This window comes from Microcaecilia unicolor, unplaced genomic scaffold (assembly GCF_901765095.1).
Source record: "Microcaecilia unicolor unplaced genomic scaffold, aMicUni1.1, whole genome shotgun sequence".
Taxonomy (NCBI): domain Eukaryota; kingdom Metazoa; phylum Chordata; class Amphibia; order Gymnophiona; family Siphonopidae; genus Microcaecilia; species Microcaecilia unicolor.
In genome coordinates, this window is record NW_021963329.1 from 48,958 (window position 1) to 64,399 (window position 15,442).

Consider the following 15,442-nt stretch of genomic DNA (forward strand, 5'->3'; position numbering starts at 1 on the left):
TATTGGCATCTGTCCTTGCTGTATGACTACATTAAACGCTGCCGTAAGCACCGGACTTATCTCTGTGTTTAGAATTTTATAAAATTCATTCCTTAATCCATCCGGCCCCGGTGCCTTCCCTAATTTACTCCATTTGATCACTAAATCTACCTCTTCCACCGCTATCGGTGCATTCAACACCTCTGCATCCTCTTCTGAAACCCGTGGTAGGTCCATACTTTGGAAATATGCGGAACTGGGTTGCACTAAATCCTCCTGCTGCGTATTGACTGAAAAAATCCGCAAAAACTTCAACTATTCCGGCATCCGTATTAACCCGTTCTCTGTCGGCCGCTTTCATGGTGAGGATTTTCTTTGCACTAAGTCTCTTACTGGTGAGCCGAGCCAGGAACCTCCCACTTTTGTTGGCGAATCTATATAACTGGTACTTATAATATATACTCGCTTTCTGTGTCTGTTCCTGTAAGAGTTCATTTAGAGTCTGCTGCGCCTCTAGCAGCTGTTTGCGAATACGCAGGGAATGTCCTTGGCCGTATTGCCTCCTTAGGGCCGTCACCTGCCTTTCCAGTCTAGACACCTCCCTGTTCCTAGCCCTCTTTTTGAAGGCCAGGTAAGATATTATTTCTCCCCTGAGAACGGTTTTAGCCGCCTCCCAGAAGAGAATTGGATCTGTCTTGTGTTGTTCGTTATTTATACTAAATTCCCTCCATTTCTCCACTAAAAAAGAAAGAAATTGGCTATCTCTATATAGGTAAGCAGGAAAACGCCATGCCCCTAAGATAAGCCTCCCTTCTCCCACCCTAATCTGTAGTCTAACCCAGGCATGATCCGAAATCACTACGGGGCCTATCTGAACTTCTTCCACTTTAGTCATTAATTCTCTGGAGAATAGTATGTAGTCTATTCTAGACATTGTTTGGTGGGCTCTAGACAGGTGTGTGAAGTCTTTTTCTGTGGGATGCAATGTTCTCCACCCATCAACCAGCCCCAGGGCAGCACACAGCCTCGATACTCCCCTCTCCCGTCTGGTCAATTCTCTCCCTGTCGGTTTAGATCTGTCCCAAACTGGGTCGAGAACATCATTCATATCGCCCCCTAGTACTATTGGCACGTCTCCCAATGCATGTATTTTGCGAATAATTTGTGTAAAAAATTGTTTATCATAGTTATTAGGGGCATAGATATTACAAAGCAGCATTGGCTGCCTTTCTAAAATCACTGAAGCCAGGACATACCTCCCCTTGGGGTCTACAACCACTCTTTTCACCTCTACATTAAGACCCTTTCTTATTAAGGTAACTACTCCTCCCTTTTTTCCCACGGCCGGAGCATCATACAGTTCTCCCACCCACCATGTTTTCAACTTAGCATGCTCTTCTCGCGTAAGGTGCGTTTCTTGCAAGAAAGCTACTGATACCTTTTTATCATTCAGCGCTTTCAATATCTTCTGCCTCTTAACCGGGGAGTGTATGCCCCCAATATTCCATGTCATTATCTGCAAGGTAGTCATATTACACCATTCTCTCCTCTGCGATTATCCACATCTTGTCTTCTAATATTCATTAGGCGCCAAAGGAGTGTCCCAGCCTCCACCCCCCTGGCCAATTGTACCACCAGCCCCTCTATCTCTTGAGCTACCCCCAACAGCTTACTCAATACACATTCAATGCTTGTACATACAAACAGGACTATCCCCACCCACCCCCCCCTTCCTCCCGCTCCCAACCCCCCTCCCCCTTCCCCCCCCACCCCCAACCCCCTCCCTTTCTCCAAACTTCCCATATAGTACCCCTGGGTCTCTAAGTGAGACCATCACGTTTAACACCACTCACCCACCCATCCCTCCTGTAACCGTTCCATAACATCCACCCTGCCCCAACAAGTCCCCAACTATTACTCCTTACGCATCTCAACTTCTGTTAAGTCCCAGATGTCCAAAATAAGTATTCTCAGTCTTCTCTTGGCGTCGAAGACATCGCCTTTCCAGCTTGGACCGTCATTCCTCCAACACATCCTTTCTCCGCCCTCTGGCTAGCATCACTTGCGCCTTAAATATGTCATTAATACCAAAAGGAAAAAGAAAAAAAAATTGTAAATCCACCGTTCACCACTCAGCCGCTCTTCCTGCCTTATAACCACTCCATCGCCTTCCCGTGCCATTTCCTTCTGCCGCTCATCTGGGCTCTACCGTGCTCAGAAAGGCTTGCGCTTGCTCCACTGTGGTGTAGATCTTTGTATCAGTTTGATACGTGATTCTTAACTTAGCTGGATATTGTAGTGCAAATCTGATCTTTAAGGCGAAAAGCCGGTTACAAATTGGTGAGAATTTCCTCCGCTGTTGCGCTACGGCCGCTGAATAGTCTTGAAAGCAGAGGATTTTTTTATTTCCATATTGCAGCTCCTGATCACGTCTCAGGGCTTGGAGAATGGCCTCCTTGTGTGCAAAATTCAACAGGCGACATATCACCACTCGCGGCCTTGCCTGCTCTTGATGTTTGGGCCCCACGCGGTGAGCTCTTTCCACGTGCAAGGCCCCAAGATCTGCTGGGAGCTGCAATTGCTCTGGCAACCATTTTTCTAGAAAAGCCCTCAAACTGGGACCCTCCAGCGCCTCAGGGAGCCCCACAAAACGGAGATTATTCCTCCTGGATCTATTTTCAAGATCCTCAAGCTTGTCTTCATAGCTAACTACCTGGGCCTTCAGCCTGGTATTTTCCTCCTCTATTGTGTTTACCCTGTCTTCGAGGGCTCCGTGTCTCTGCTGAAATTCAGCCAAGTCTTTATTTATTTGCCCCAAGTGTTCCTGTACCTGAGCTAGTTTGCTGTCGATGGGCCCCAGTCTTTTGTCCAGCAGTGGCTCCATGGCGGTCTTCACCTCCGCTGCCACCTCCGCCACCCACGCCGAGCTCAGGGTGTTCGCTATCGGACTCGCCGGGGCCGCCATTTTGTCTTCACCAACTCTCGTTTTTTCCTTCTCCCGTCGGGCCCCTTTCGCCGCCATGGAGTCTCGATCTCGCGGGCTGCCTCGCTGGTCTTTAGGCTCCCACTATCGCGGTCGCCAAAAAGAAGTCGCCCTTCCTGCGGGAACTCGCCGATCGTGAGGGATTAGTGGGTAAGCTGGCGGGAGCTAGGTTTTCAACACCCGCTCCCGATCATGGCGTCACATGACCTTTTTTTTTTTCTTCTGCAACGGTTTAAAAACTCAAAATAACAGCCATGTGCTGGCGAATTAGGAGAAATACACTTCATGATTAGAAACCCACTGTTTCATAACAACATGTATTAATCAAAATGTACAAAAAGGTGACCCCAATAAACCAGCAGAACGTAAATGAAGCAATTCAGCATCATTCAAACAGCATATAAATATTAACACCCATTTCCAAAACCTCATCCTAGGAACAAGAAGTTGAATACTCTACACACACAGATTTTTGCAGCCAGCACCACAGTTTAGGCTCCCTGTCTAAATAAGATGTAAGATGAAGCATCATGAAAAACTGACCTCATCCACCAGCCCTGCTTCACCACTGCTGGACCTCAGCTGAGCGTGAACTGTAAAGATCTGGAGAATGTCTACAAGCAAATCCTCTTCCTCTTCACTGTCATTACGTGTCCCCATCAACACCATCCTCAGGAATGGGAAAACATAGGAAAATGCAGGAGCTGACAAAGGAGAAGCAACTGGAACAGAAAGAAAAAGCATAAACCATGGGAAACCTTCATTCCCAGATTCCTGTTACATAAGTACATAAGTAATGCCACACTGGGAAAAGAACAAGGGTCCATCGAGCCCAGCATCCTGTCCACGACAGCTGCCAAACCAGGCCAAGGGCACCTGGCAAGCTTCCCAAACGTACAAACATTCTATACATGTTATTCCTGGAATTGTGGAATTGTGAAATTGGAGGGTCATGAGATAGAAGGAAAAGTCCTATTGTGGATTAAAAACTGGTTGAAGGATAGGAAACAGATAGTGAGGTTAAATGGGCAGTATTCACAATGGAGAAGGGTAGTTAGTGGGGTTCCTCAGGGGTCTGTGCTAGGACCGCTGCTTTTTAATATATTTATAAATAATTTAGAGATGGGAGTAACTAGCGAGGTAATTAAATTTGCTGATGACACAAAGTTATTCAAAGTCGTTAACTCGCGACAGGATTGTGAAAAATTACAGAAGGACCTTACAAGACTGGGAGACTGGGCGGCTAGATGGCAGATGATGTTTAATGTGAGCAAGTGCAAGGTGATGCATGTGGGAAAAAAGAACCCAAATTATAGTTATGTCATGCAAAGGTCCACGTTAGGAGTTACGGACCAAGAAAGGGATCTGGGTGTCGTTATCGATAATACACTGAATCCTTCTGCTCAGTGTGCTGCTGCGGCTCGGAAAGCGAATAGAAATTTGGGTATTATTAGGAAAGGTATAGAAAACAGGTGTGAGGATGTTATAATGCCGTTATATCGCTCCACGGTGTGACCGCAACTTGAGTACTGTGTTCAATTCTGGTCGCTGCATCTCAAGAAAGATATAGTGGAACTGGAAAAGGTGCAGCGAAGGGTGACTAAAATGATAGCGGGGATGGGACAACTTCTCTATGAAGAAAGACTAAAGAGGCTAGGGCTTTTCAGCTTGGAGAAGAGACGGCTGAGGGGAGACATGATAGAGGTATATAAAATAATGAGTGGAGTGGAACAGGTGGATGTGAAGCGTCTGTTTACGCTTTCCAAAAGTACTAGGACTAGGGGGGCATGCGATGAAACTACAGTGTAGTAAATTTAAAACAAATCGGAGAAAGTTTTTCTTCACCCAACGCGTAATTAAACTCTGGAATTCGTTGCCGGAGAACGTGGTGAAGGCGGTTAGCTTGGCAGTGTTTAAAAAGGGGTCAGACGGTTTCCTAAAGGACAAGTCCATAAACCGCTACTAAATGGACTTGGGAAAAATCCACAATTCCAGGAATAACATGTATAGAATGTTTGTACGTTTGGGAAGCTTGCCAGGTGCCCTTGGCCTGGATTGGCCGCTGTCGTGAATGGGATGCTGGGCTCGATGGACCCTTGGTCTTTTCCCAGTGTGCATTACTTATGTACTTAGATACAGCACATTTCAAGGAAGGAAAATAGGAGGGGTAAAAAGGCTTGAGTAAAGAATCAATCTTACTAACAAAGAATAAAGAGAGATCCTCTACTGATGGAGTAGGGCAAGATGAGCTAGGAAAGGGTATGATACATACCTGTAGCAGGTGTTCTCCGAGGACAGCAGGCTGATTGTTCTCACGACTGGGTGACGTCCGCGGCAGCCCCCACCAACCGGAAAAAAGCTTCGCGGGACGGTCGGGACGCAGGGCACGCCCACCGCGCATGCGCGGCCGTCTTCCCGCCCGTGCGCGACCGCTCCCGCCAGTTGAATAACTAGCAAAAGATGAAACACACAACTCCAAAGGGGAGGAGGGAGGGTAGGTGAGAACAATCAGCCTGCTGTCCTCGGAGAACACCTGCTACAGGTATGTATCATACCCTTTCTCCGAGGACAAGCAGGCTGCTTGTTCTCACGACTGGGGTATCCCTAGCTCTCAGGCTCACTCAAAACAAGAACCCAGGTCAATTGAACCTCGCAACGGCGAGGGAACAACAGAAATTGACCTACGAAGAACAACTAACTGAGAGTGCAGCCTGACCAGAATAAATTCGGGTCCTGGAGGGTGGAGTTGGATTTACACCCCAAACGGATTCTGCAGCACCGACTGCCCGAACCGACTGTCGCGTCGGGTATCCTGCTGGAGGCAGTAATGAGATGTGAATGTGTGGACAGATGACCACGTCGCAGCCTTGCAGATCTCTTCAATAGTGGCTGACTTCAAGTGGGCCACCGACGCTGCCATGGCTCTGACACTATGAGCCGTGACATGACCCTCAAGAGTCAGCCCAGCCTGGGCGTAAGTGAAGGAAATGCAATCTGCTAGCCAATTGGAGATGGTGCGTTTCCCGACAGCGACCCCTAGCCTGTTAGGGTCGAAAGAAACAAACAATTGGGCGGACTGTCTGTGGGGCTGTGTCCGCTCCAAGTAGAAGGCCAATGCTCTCTTGCAGTCCAATGTGTGCAACTGACGTTCAGCAGGGCGGGTATGCGGCCTGGGGAAGAATGTTGGCAAGACAATTGACTGGTTAAGATGGAACTCCGACACCACCTTCGGCAGGAACTTTGGGTGGGTGCGGAGCACTACTCTGTTGTGATGAAATTTGGTATACGGAGCATGAGCAACCAGGGCTTGAAGCTCACTGACCCTACGAGCTGAAGTAACTGCCACCAAGAAAATGACCTTCCAGGTCAAGTACTTCAGATGGCAGGAATTCAGTGGCTCAAAAGGAGGTTTCATCAGCTGGGTGAGGACGACGTTGAGATCCCATGACACTGTAGGAGGCTTGATAGGGGGCTTTGACAAAAGCAAGCCTCGCATGAATCGAACGACTAAAGGCTCTCCAGAGATGGCTTTACCTTCCACACGATAATGGTAAGCACTAATCGCACTAAGGTGATTCCTTACTGAGTTGGTCTTGAGGCCAGACTCTGATAAGTGTAGAAGGTATTCAAGCAGGTTCTGTGCAGGGCAAGAACGAGGTTCGAGGGCCTTGCTCTCACACCAAACGACAAACCTCCTCCACTTGAAAAAGTAACTCTTTTTAGTGGAATCCTTCCTAGAGGCAAGCAAGACCCGGGAGACACCCTCAGACAGACCCAACGCAGCGAAGTCTACGCCCTCAACATCCAGGCCGTGAGAGCCAGGGATTGAAGGTTGGGGTGCAGCAACGCTCCGTCGTTCTGCGAAATGAGAGTCGGAAAACACTCCAATCTCCACGGTTCTTCTGAGGACAACTCCAGAAGAAGAGGGAACCAGATCTGACGGGGCCAAAAGGGCGCTATCAGAATCATGGTGCCGCGGTCTTGCTTGAGCTTCAGTAAGGTCTTCCCCACCAAAGGTATGGGAGGATAAGCATACAGGAGGCCGGTCCCCCAATGAAGGAGAAAGGCGTCCGACGCTAGCCTGCCGTGTGCCTGAAGTCTGGAACAGAACAGAGGCAGCTTGTGGTTGGTCTGAGAGGCGAAAAGGTCCACCGAGGGGGTGCCCCACGCTCGGAAGATCTTGCGTACCACTCTGGCATGGAGAGACCACTCGTGCGGTTGCAATACTCTGCTCAGTCTGTCGGCCAGACTGTTGTTTACGCCTGCCAGGTACGTGGCTTGGAGGAGCATGCCGAACTGACACGCCCAACGCCACATCCCGATGGCCTCCTGACACAGGGGGCGAGATCCGGTGCCCCCCTGCTTGTTGACGTAATACATTGCAACCTGATTGTCTGTCCGAATTTGGATAATTTGGCAGGACAGCCGATCTCTGAAAGCCTTCAGTGCGTTCCAGATCGCTCGGAGCTCCAGGAGGTTGATCTGCAGATCCTTTTCCTGGAGGGACCACAGACCCTGGGTGTGAAGCCCATCGACATGGGCTCCCCACCCCAGGCGAGATGCATCCGTCGTCAGCACTTTCGTGGGCTGCGGAATTTGGAATGGACGTCCCAGGGTCAAATTGGTCCGGATGGTCCACCAGAGCAGTGAAGTGCGGCAACTGGTGGAGAGGCGGATGACATCTTCTAGATTCCCGGTGGCTTGAAACCACTGGGAAGCTAGGGTCCATTGAGCAGATCTCATGTGAAGACGAGCCATGGGAGTCACATGAACTGTGGAGGCCATATGACCCAGAAGTCTCAACATCTGCCGAGCTGTGATCTGCTGAGACGCTCTGGTCTGCGAAGCCAGGGCCAAGAGATTGGTAGCCCTCGCTTCGGGAAGGTAGGCCTGAGCCGTCTGGGTATTCAGCAGCGCTCCTATGAATTCCAGAGACTGAGTAGGCTGGAGATGGGACTTTGGGTAATTGATCACAAACCCCAGCAGCTCCAGAAGTTGAATAGTGCACTGCATGGACCGGAGGGCTCCTGCCTCCGAGGTGCTCTTGACCAGCCAATCGTCGAGATATGGGAACACGTGCACTCCCAGCTTGCGTAGATACGCCGCCACCACCACGAGGCACTTTGTAAACACTCGTGGGGCAGAGGCGAGCCCAAAGGGCAGCACACAATACTGAAAGTGCCGTGCGCCCAGGCGGAATCTGAGATACTGTCTGTGAGCTGGCAGTATCGGGATGTGAGTGTATGCGTCCTTTAAATCCAGGGAACATAGCCAATCGTTTTTCTGAATCATTGGCAGAAGGGTGCCCAAGGAAAGCATCCTGAACTTTTCTTTGACCAGGAATTTGTTCAAGCCTCTCAGGTCTAGGATGGGACGCATCCCCCCTGTTTTCTTTTCCACAAGGAAGTACCTGGAATAGAATCCCTGCCCTTCCTGCCCGGGTGGTACGGGCTCGACCGCATTGGCGCTGAGAAGGGCGGAGAGTTCCTCTGCAAGTACCTGCTTGTGGCGGGAGCTGAAAGACTGAGCTCCCGGAGGGCAATTTGGAGGCAGGGAGGCCAAATTCAGGGTGTATCCGCACCGCACTATTTGGAGAACCCACTGGTCGGAGGTTATGAGAGGCCACCTTTGGTGAAAAAATTTTAACCTCCCTCCGACCGGCAGATCGTCCGGTACGGACACTTGTAGGGCGGCTATGTTCCCATGGATCCAGTCAAAAGCCCGTCCCCGGCTTTTGCTGTGGAGGCGCAGGGGGCTGCTTAGGCGCACGCTGTTGACGAGAACGAGCGCGCTGGGGCTGTCCCTGTGCCTGACGAGGCCTTCGGGCCGGCTGGTTGTACCTACGCTTCGCAAAAGAATAGGGTGCAGCCTGCCGGGCCCGGGAAAAACGTCCACCTGTGGAGGTGGATGCTGAAGGCGCCCGGTTGGAGAGCTTGTCGAGAGCGGTTTCCCGCTGATGCAGTTGGTCCACCATCTGCTCGACCTTCTCACCAAAAATGTTATCCCCCCGGCAAGGGACGTCGGCCAGTCTCTGCTGGGTGCGGTTGTCCAGGTCAGAGGCGCGCAGCCATGAGAGCCTGCGCATCACTATACCTTGGGCCACAGCACGAGATGCCACGTCACAGGTGTCGTAAATACCCCTGGACAGGAACTTTCTGCACGCCTTCAGCTGCCTGACCACCTCCTGATAAGGCCTGGACTGCTCCGGCGGGAGCTTCTCGACCAGGTCCGCCAGTTGTTGCACATAGGTCCGCATGTGAATGCTCATATAGAGCAGGTATGATTGGATGCGGGTCACGAGCATGGAGGATTGGTAGGCCTTCCTCCCAAACGAGTCCAGAGTGCGAGACTCCCGCCCCGGGGGCGCCGAGGCGGTATCCCTCGAACTCCGTGCCCACTTGAGAGCAGAATCCACGACCGCTGAGTCATGGGGCAATTGGGGCCGCATGAGCTCTGGGTCAGAGTGGATCCTGTACTGGGACTCTTCTTTCTTGGGAATGGTGGGGTTAGTTAATGGTCGCACCCAGTTCCGAAGCAGCGTCTCCTTTAGGACATTGTGCAGCGGCACCGTGGAGGACTCTCTAGGTGGTGATGGATAGTCGAGGACCTCGAGCATCTCGTCCCTCGGCTCTTCCACAGAGACCACGGGGAAGGGAATGCTGATAGACATATCCCGCACAAAGGAGGCAAAAGAGAGACTCTCAGGAGGTGAGAGCTTCCTCTCCGGTGAAGGCGTGGGGTCCGAGGGAAGGCCCGTAGACTCCTCTGAGGAGAAATATCTAGGGTCCTCCTCTTCCCCCCCACGAGTCCTCATCCTCGGTATCGGACATTAGCTCATGTAGCTGAGTCCTGAACCGGGCCCGGCTCGACGTCGAGGCACCGAGGTCTCGGTGTCGTCGAGCGGTGGACTCCCGCGCCGGCGGGGACGGAGCTCCCTCCATCGACGTCGACGGGGACTCCACCTGCGTGGCGGTCGAGACTGGCGCCGCAAGCGGCGGCGGTGTCGACGGCCCCGGCGCCGGGCTAGAGCTCACCGGCGCCACAGTCATCGGCGCCGAGGGCGCAAGCACCCCCGGCGCCGGCACAGCCTGGCGCATCAGTCCTTCCAGGATCCCCGGAAGGATGGCTCTGAGGCACTCGTCTAGGCCCGCTGCCGGGAAAGGCGGTGGGGCCGGTAAGGGTGTCGGTGCCGGAAGCTGCTGGGGGCCAGGAGACGGCACCGAGGCGCCGGAACCCCGACGCGTCGGTACCTCCACAACCGACGGAGACCTCTCCTCTCGACGATGACGCTTCGGCGTCGCCTCCTCTCCGACATCCGGATGCACCGAGGGCGACCGGTGACGGCGCTTCTTATCTTTCTTCCGATGCCCGTCACCGGTGCCGGAAGGCATGGAGGAGGAGGAGGTCGATCCCCCTCGGTCTCGAGGTACCGGGTCAGACAGGGTTCGGTCCCGTGGCCCACGAGCTGAGGGAGTGACCGGGGCCGATTGCCCACGCGGCCTCTCCCCCCCACTCTCACCGGCGGACCGGCGGGCCGACGGGACCTGTTCTCCTGGGGTCGCTGCCATCGGTGCCGATGTCTCGGGCATCGATACCGGTACCGAAGGACCGGCCGTCGATACCGATGCCGTCGAGGTCGACGTCGAGGGGCCGGCGCAAGTTCCAAAAAGACGGTCCCGCAGAACTTGCCTCGCAACCTGAGTCCGTTTCCGGAGACCTAGACACAAAGAACACGACTTGAGATTGTGCTCCGGCCCGAGGCACTGGAGGCACCAAGCGTGGGTGTCGGTCTGCGAGATCGGCCGGCCGCAGCGACCACACTTTTTAAATCCACTCGGGACCTTCGCGGACATCGACGGAAAAATCGCGTCGGCGAAGTCAAAGTCGTCAATGGTGGCTGGAATCACACCACGGAAAAAGAAACGACCGAGCGACCACTAGGCCGCAACGTGGCGTCCCCGCTAGAAGCGAGGGAAAAAGGGGAGCGCGTGCTCCACACGCGCAGGTTTTTTTTTTTTTTTTTTGAAACAAAAAGGGAAACCGTATGGTAACCAGAAGCAAAGCGACGATCCGCGTAAACGCGATCGAGAAAATCCGGCGGCTGAAAACAGAGAGAGTGGCAAAAGCACAACTCTCTCCAGTCGCGGAAAAAAAGGAACTGGCGGGAGCGGTCGCGCACGGGCGGGAAGACGGCCGCGCATGCGCGGTGGGCGTGCCCTGCGTCCCGACCGTCCCGCGAAGCTTTTTTCCGGTTGGTGGGGGCTGCCGCGGACGTCACCCCAGTCGTGAGAACAAGCAGCCTGCTTGTCCTCGGAGAATTGGCGGAGACAGCGTTTGTTGGTAAATTGAAAAAAATCTTTAGAGGGATTTGGCGATTTCAAAAGTCTATTGGCAATATATGATCTTTTTCCCCTCCTAAGGTGGAGGCTATATACACTGTGAAGAGTCCCGCATTTCTGTAAATCAATGGTGGATTTGGATTTGGATTTTTTCCAGAAACTCTCAGTGTGACAATGTCTGCATTTAAGAGCTCTAATGTTAGCCGTAAATCAAGGTTGGCCACAAAGAGGTTTGGATGCTAAAAGTCTTTTGGGAATAATTTTATTGAAGCCCTGCTCAAGAATGGAGTGCCAGGATTCAATTAGTTCGTTCAGAGATGCTGCAGAAAAATAAGAGGAACGGCAACAATGTTCATTTATTTTGAATCATTGTTCCTATCTTTACTTACCAGGCTCCCCCCTTCCTGATCGACCTGGGATAGTGTGAGTGTGCAAGAGCTTCACAGCTCGACCTACAGCAGCATGCAACTCCTCCTGGCACCAGCTCTCATCTAATTCACACTCTGGCTTCAGCAAACGTAATGTCAAATGACCCACTAAGGTACCTGTAAAACAAGAAGAAACTGAAAGTCTCAGTCTTTGTATAGTTGTAATGTACTGCCTAATTTATGCAGCAAGCAGAGGCAGTGGAACACATTTTTGTTTTGGACAGGCCCAAACTCTGCCTCCAGTTCCCACCCAAATTTACATTTAGTCAATTGTATGTATGTATGTATTTATTTTAATTTCTATTTTCCACTCTCTCAGAGTACATAGTTAAATACACAATTTAACAAAAATTAAACATACAACATATGAGAAAATAAAATAATATAAAAAATATAAAAACTCAATCACTCATCCAATCACAGCATAGTCAAATACAAGAAGATCTTCACTTCGTCTTTCCAATATTCCTGTGCCAAGAATTGGAATGTCCTGCCAAAACACTTAAAACTGCAAATGGATCACCAACTGTTCAAGAGGCTGCTGAAAACCCACCTATTTGGACTGGCCTACTTCCCTTACACTCTTCTAAATCATTAGCCCCACTTATTTACCCCTGAAACTGTTATGCCCCCTTCCCCTCCCTTGCCCAATTTTTGTCTCTTACCATTTCTTTTATTGTATTGTCATTTTTACTTATCCTGTGTTAGCCACATTGTGTCTGCATGCGTGGGAAAATGTGGGGTAGAAATGTACTATAAATAAATAAATACAATTCTTCTTTGCTCAATCAAACAGGCAGTAATGAACCTCCACAATTAGACAGAAATAATATGTCTCACTATCTCAGGGCTTTCATTTAAAAATATCTTTCTGACGAATACCATAGAATACAGGATCGTTCTCTTTATAAAAAACATTTAATCTTGTACTCTCTTACTGAGTATACTAAGTCTCTCAATCCAATAAATAACAAGGTTATTATCTTTAGAAACAAGAAGTAGATGGCTTTTATATTTCTCTGTCTGCTTTTATAAGCCTCTGAATTTATTTAAATTGTATTCACACACACACACAAAAAGAATACGCAATCGTGTGTCAGAAATTATCCTATTTTATTTTTTTATTTATTTATTTATTGCACTTGTATCCCACATTTTCCCACCTATTTGCAGGCTCAATGTGGCTTACAAAGACCTGTTATGGCAACGCCATTCCAGGGTAGACGATACAATTGGTGTTACAAAAAGATTAAGGATGACAATATATTTATCAAATGCTTCTTTAAATATTATGTTTGTGCTCAGACTAGTGTCCAAATCAGGATATTCAGTTTTTGGATATACATATTCAACTGGGAGCTCAGGGTTTTAATTCAACTATATATAGGAAAGATATGGATAGAAATTCATTGTTATATTTTAAAGTCATCATCCCAGAGCCCCAAAAAGAAGGAATCCCTACAGGGCAGTTCCTGCAGCTTAGATGCCTCTGTTCCAATGTTCAAGAATTTTGTGTTCAGGCAGATTATATGTGTGACAGAATTTTGCAAAGAGGGTACCCGAGGAGTACAGTTAAGCAGGCATATAAGAGGGCTTTGTACGCTAACTGAAAATTGTTTACACAGAATCAAAGGAGAAAAGAACAGTGGTCACTGGTATGTGGTCTATCATACTCCACAAAGACGTTGCAAATAAAAAAAATATCTAAATAGTGGCATGTTCTGAGGTTATCACTCAGTATTTGAGGGACTGTCTACAGTACCATATAGGAGAACCACAAATTTAGAGGACATGTTTAGAGTCCGGGTACAAGGGATGTCAGTTCAAGCAGCGCTCTAGTAGGTCACCACAGATGCGGTCATTGTATATATTGTAAACATGGAGTGTTTCATCTGAACATCCTAAATCTGGTTTTATATACAGGATGCGATCAGCCACCACGTGAGAAACTGCTCGAGCTGTGTATTTGATCCAATGTCCATGCCACCTGATTTACATCAGACATACTGTTAGAAAAATAAGATTTGTGTGGGAGAGCACCTTAGTAATATTTGAATTAATAAACAGGAAGCTCCTCTTGTGGAACACTGGAGAGAGAAGAATCATAATTTGGTTTGCAATTTTTAGTATTACAGCATATATGAATACCGTGGGGTGGAGATGTGTGCCACATTTTGCAGAGAAACGAACAGCGTCTTATATATCAGTGGGACACTGTAGTCCAGAATGAACTGAATAAAGAAGTCAAATGGGGAAATGGAAATGTGACTTGATATACCGCCTTTCTGAGGTTTTTTGCAACTACATTCAAAGCGGTTTACATACATTCAGGTACTTATTTTGTACCAGGGGCAATGGAGGGTTAAGTGACTTGCCCAGAGTCACAAGGAGCTGCAGTGGGAATCGAACTCAGTTCCCCAGGATCAAAGTCCACTGCACTAGCCACTAGGCTACTCCTCCACTTTGATATGACATTTTTATGTTAAAAAGTTTAAATCCTTTCAGCCAATTATAGTTTAAAGACTGGTTGACATCACAAGCAGGAGACGTGGCTATATATATAAGCCACCATTTTTTGTCTGTTAGAAGACAACATTCCGGACTGTGAATCTAGACAATAAGAAAAAGTATAGGTTTGTTAGGAAAGATTATTAATAAAAGTATTATGATGAAATGTTTTGAAATTATGCTCAGATATAGGTTTTATTTTTTGTAGGTAATGGCTTTCAACCCCCTGATGAAGCGATCGTGAAACACAGGATGTGTCGGGGTGAATCTGTTTATAAATTCAACTTTCACAGAGTGGGTGCAGAGGATCACCAATTTCCTTCGAAAACCATCTAAGTGGCATCAAAGTTGCATCAAGTTGTTGTTACAGGTTAATTAGCACAAGTTCTTCATTCAAGATAAGTTATTTCGTTTACAACATTGCATTGCCTAAATATGAAACAGCTTTGCGACCGAGATAGTCATCATTATAAACAGTGAACTTATGAGATGATGGGAAGGATGGTGGCCCCTTTTCACATGTGGTAATTTGGGTGCTAGTCTGAGCATAGATATAGTATTTAAGTAAACATTTGATAAATATATATATATAAATATAAAAATAAAATAGGATAATTTCTGACACAGGATTCTGTATTGAGAAATAATATGTCACCAATCATTCATTCTAACATGTGTTAATATTGTATGCTTCCTAGAATAAAAAGTCTTTAATGTAATCTTAAATTCAGATTTTGCAGAGATCGAATATTATTCGACAGGGCATTCCACATTTGTGATCTTTTTATATAAAAAAATAGAATTTCTATATTCATCCACGTATACTGAAAAGAAATGATGGTACATCCAGTATATTTGCCATCGATGATCGCAAGGAGTGCAAGGGTTTGTGTAGATGTAATGAAGAGGCGATAGGAGAAATCATACCATTCAGCACCTTAAACACCATCAGTAATACTTTAAACCAAATTCAAGATTCAACAGGTAACCAAATGAAGAATTATAAGTGAAGTAATATGTTCAAATTTAGATATTCCAAAAATTATCCTTGCCACTGCATTCCATGCTGACTGAAAAGACTTAAATCTGTTAGAAACCCCTGTAAGTCATATAGAGCAGGTTTGTCCAAGTTCAATTCTCAAGGGCGACAAACAAGCCAGATTTTCAGGATATCCCTAGTGAATATGCATGATGGAGATTTGCAT

General features: G+C 48.4%; 1 protein-coding gene across 1 annotated transcript in view; it reads right to left on the bottom strand.

Annotated features, from left to right (window-relative positions):
• The window catches only part of LOC115459198 (eIF-2-alpha kinase activator GCN1-like), a gene marked incomplete at both ends in the record, with an annotated part of 110,370 nt that overhangs the window by 43,511 nt on the left and 51,417 nt on the right, over window positions 1–15,442 (bottom strand). The window contains 2 exon segments of the mRNA XM_030189059.1: window positions 3,506–3,684; window positions 11,691–11,846. Coding sequence (XP_030044919.1) covers window positions 3,506–3,684; window positions 11,691–11,846 — 335 coding nt within the window.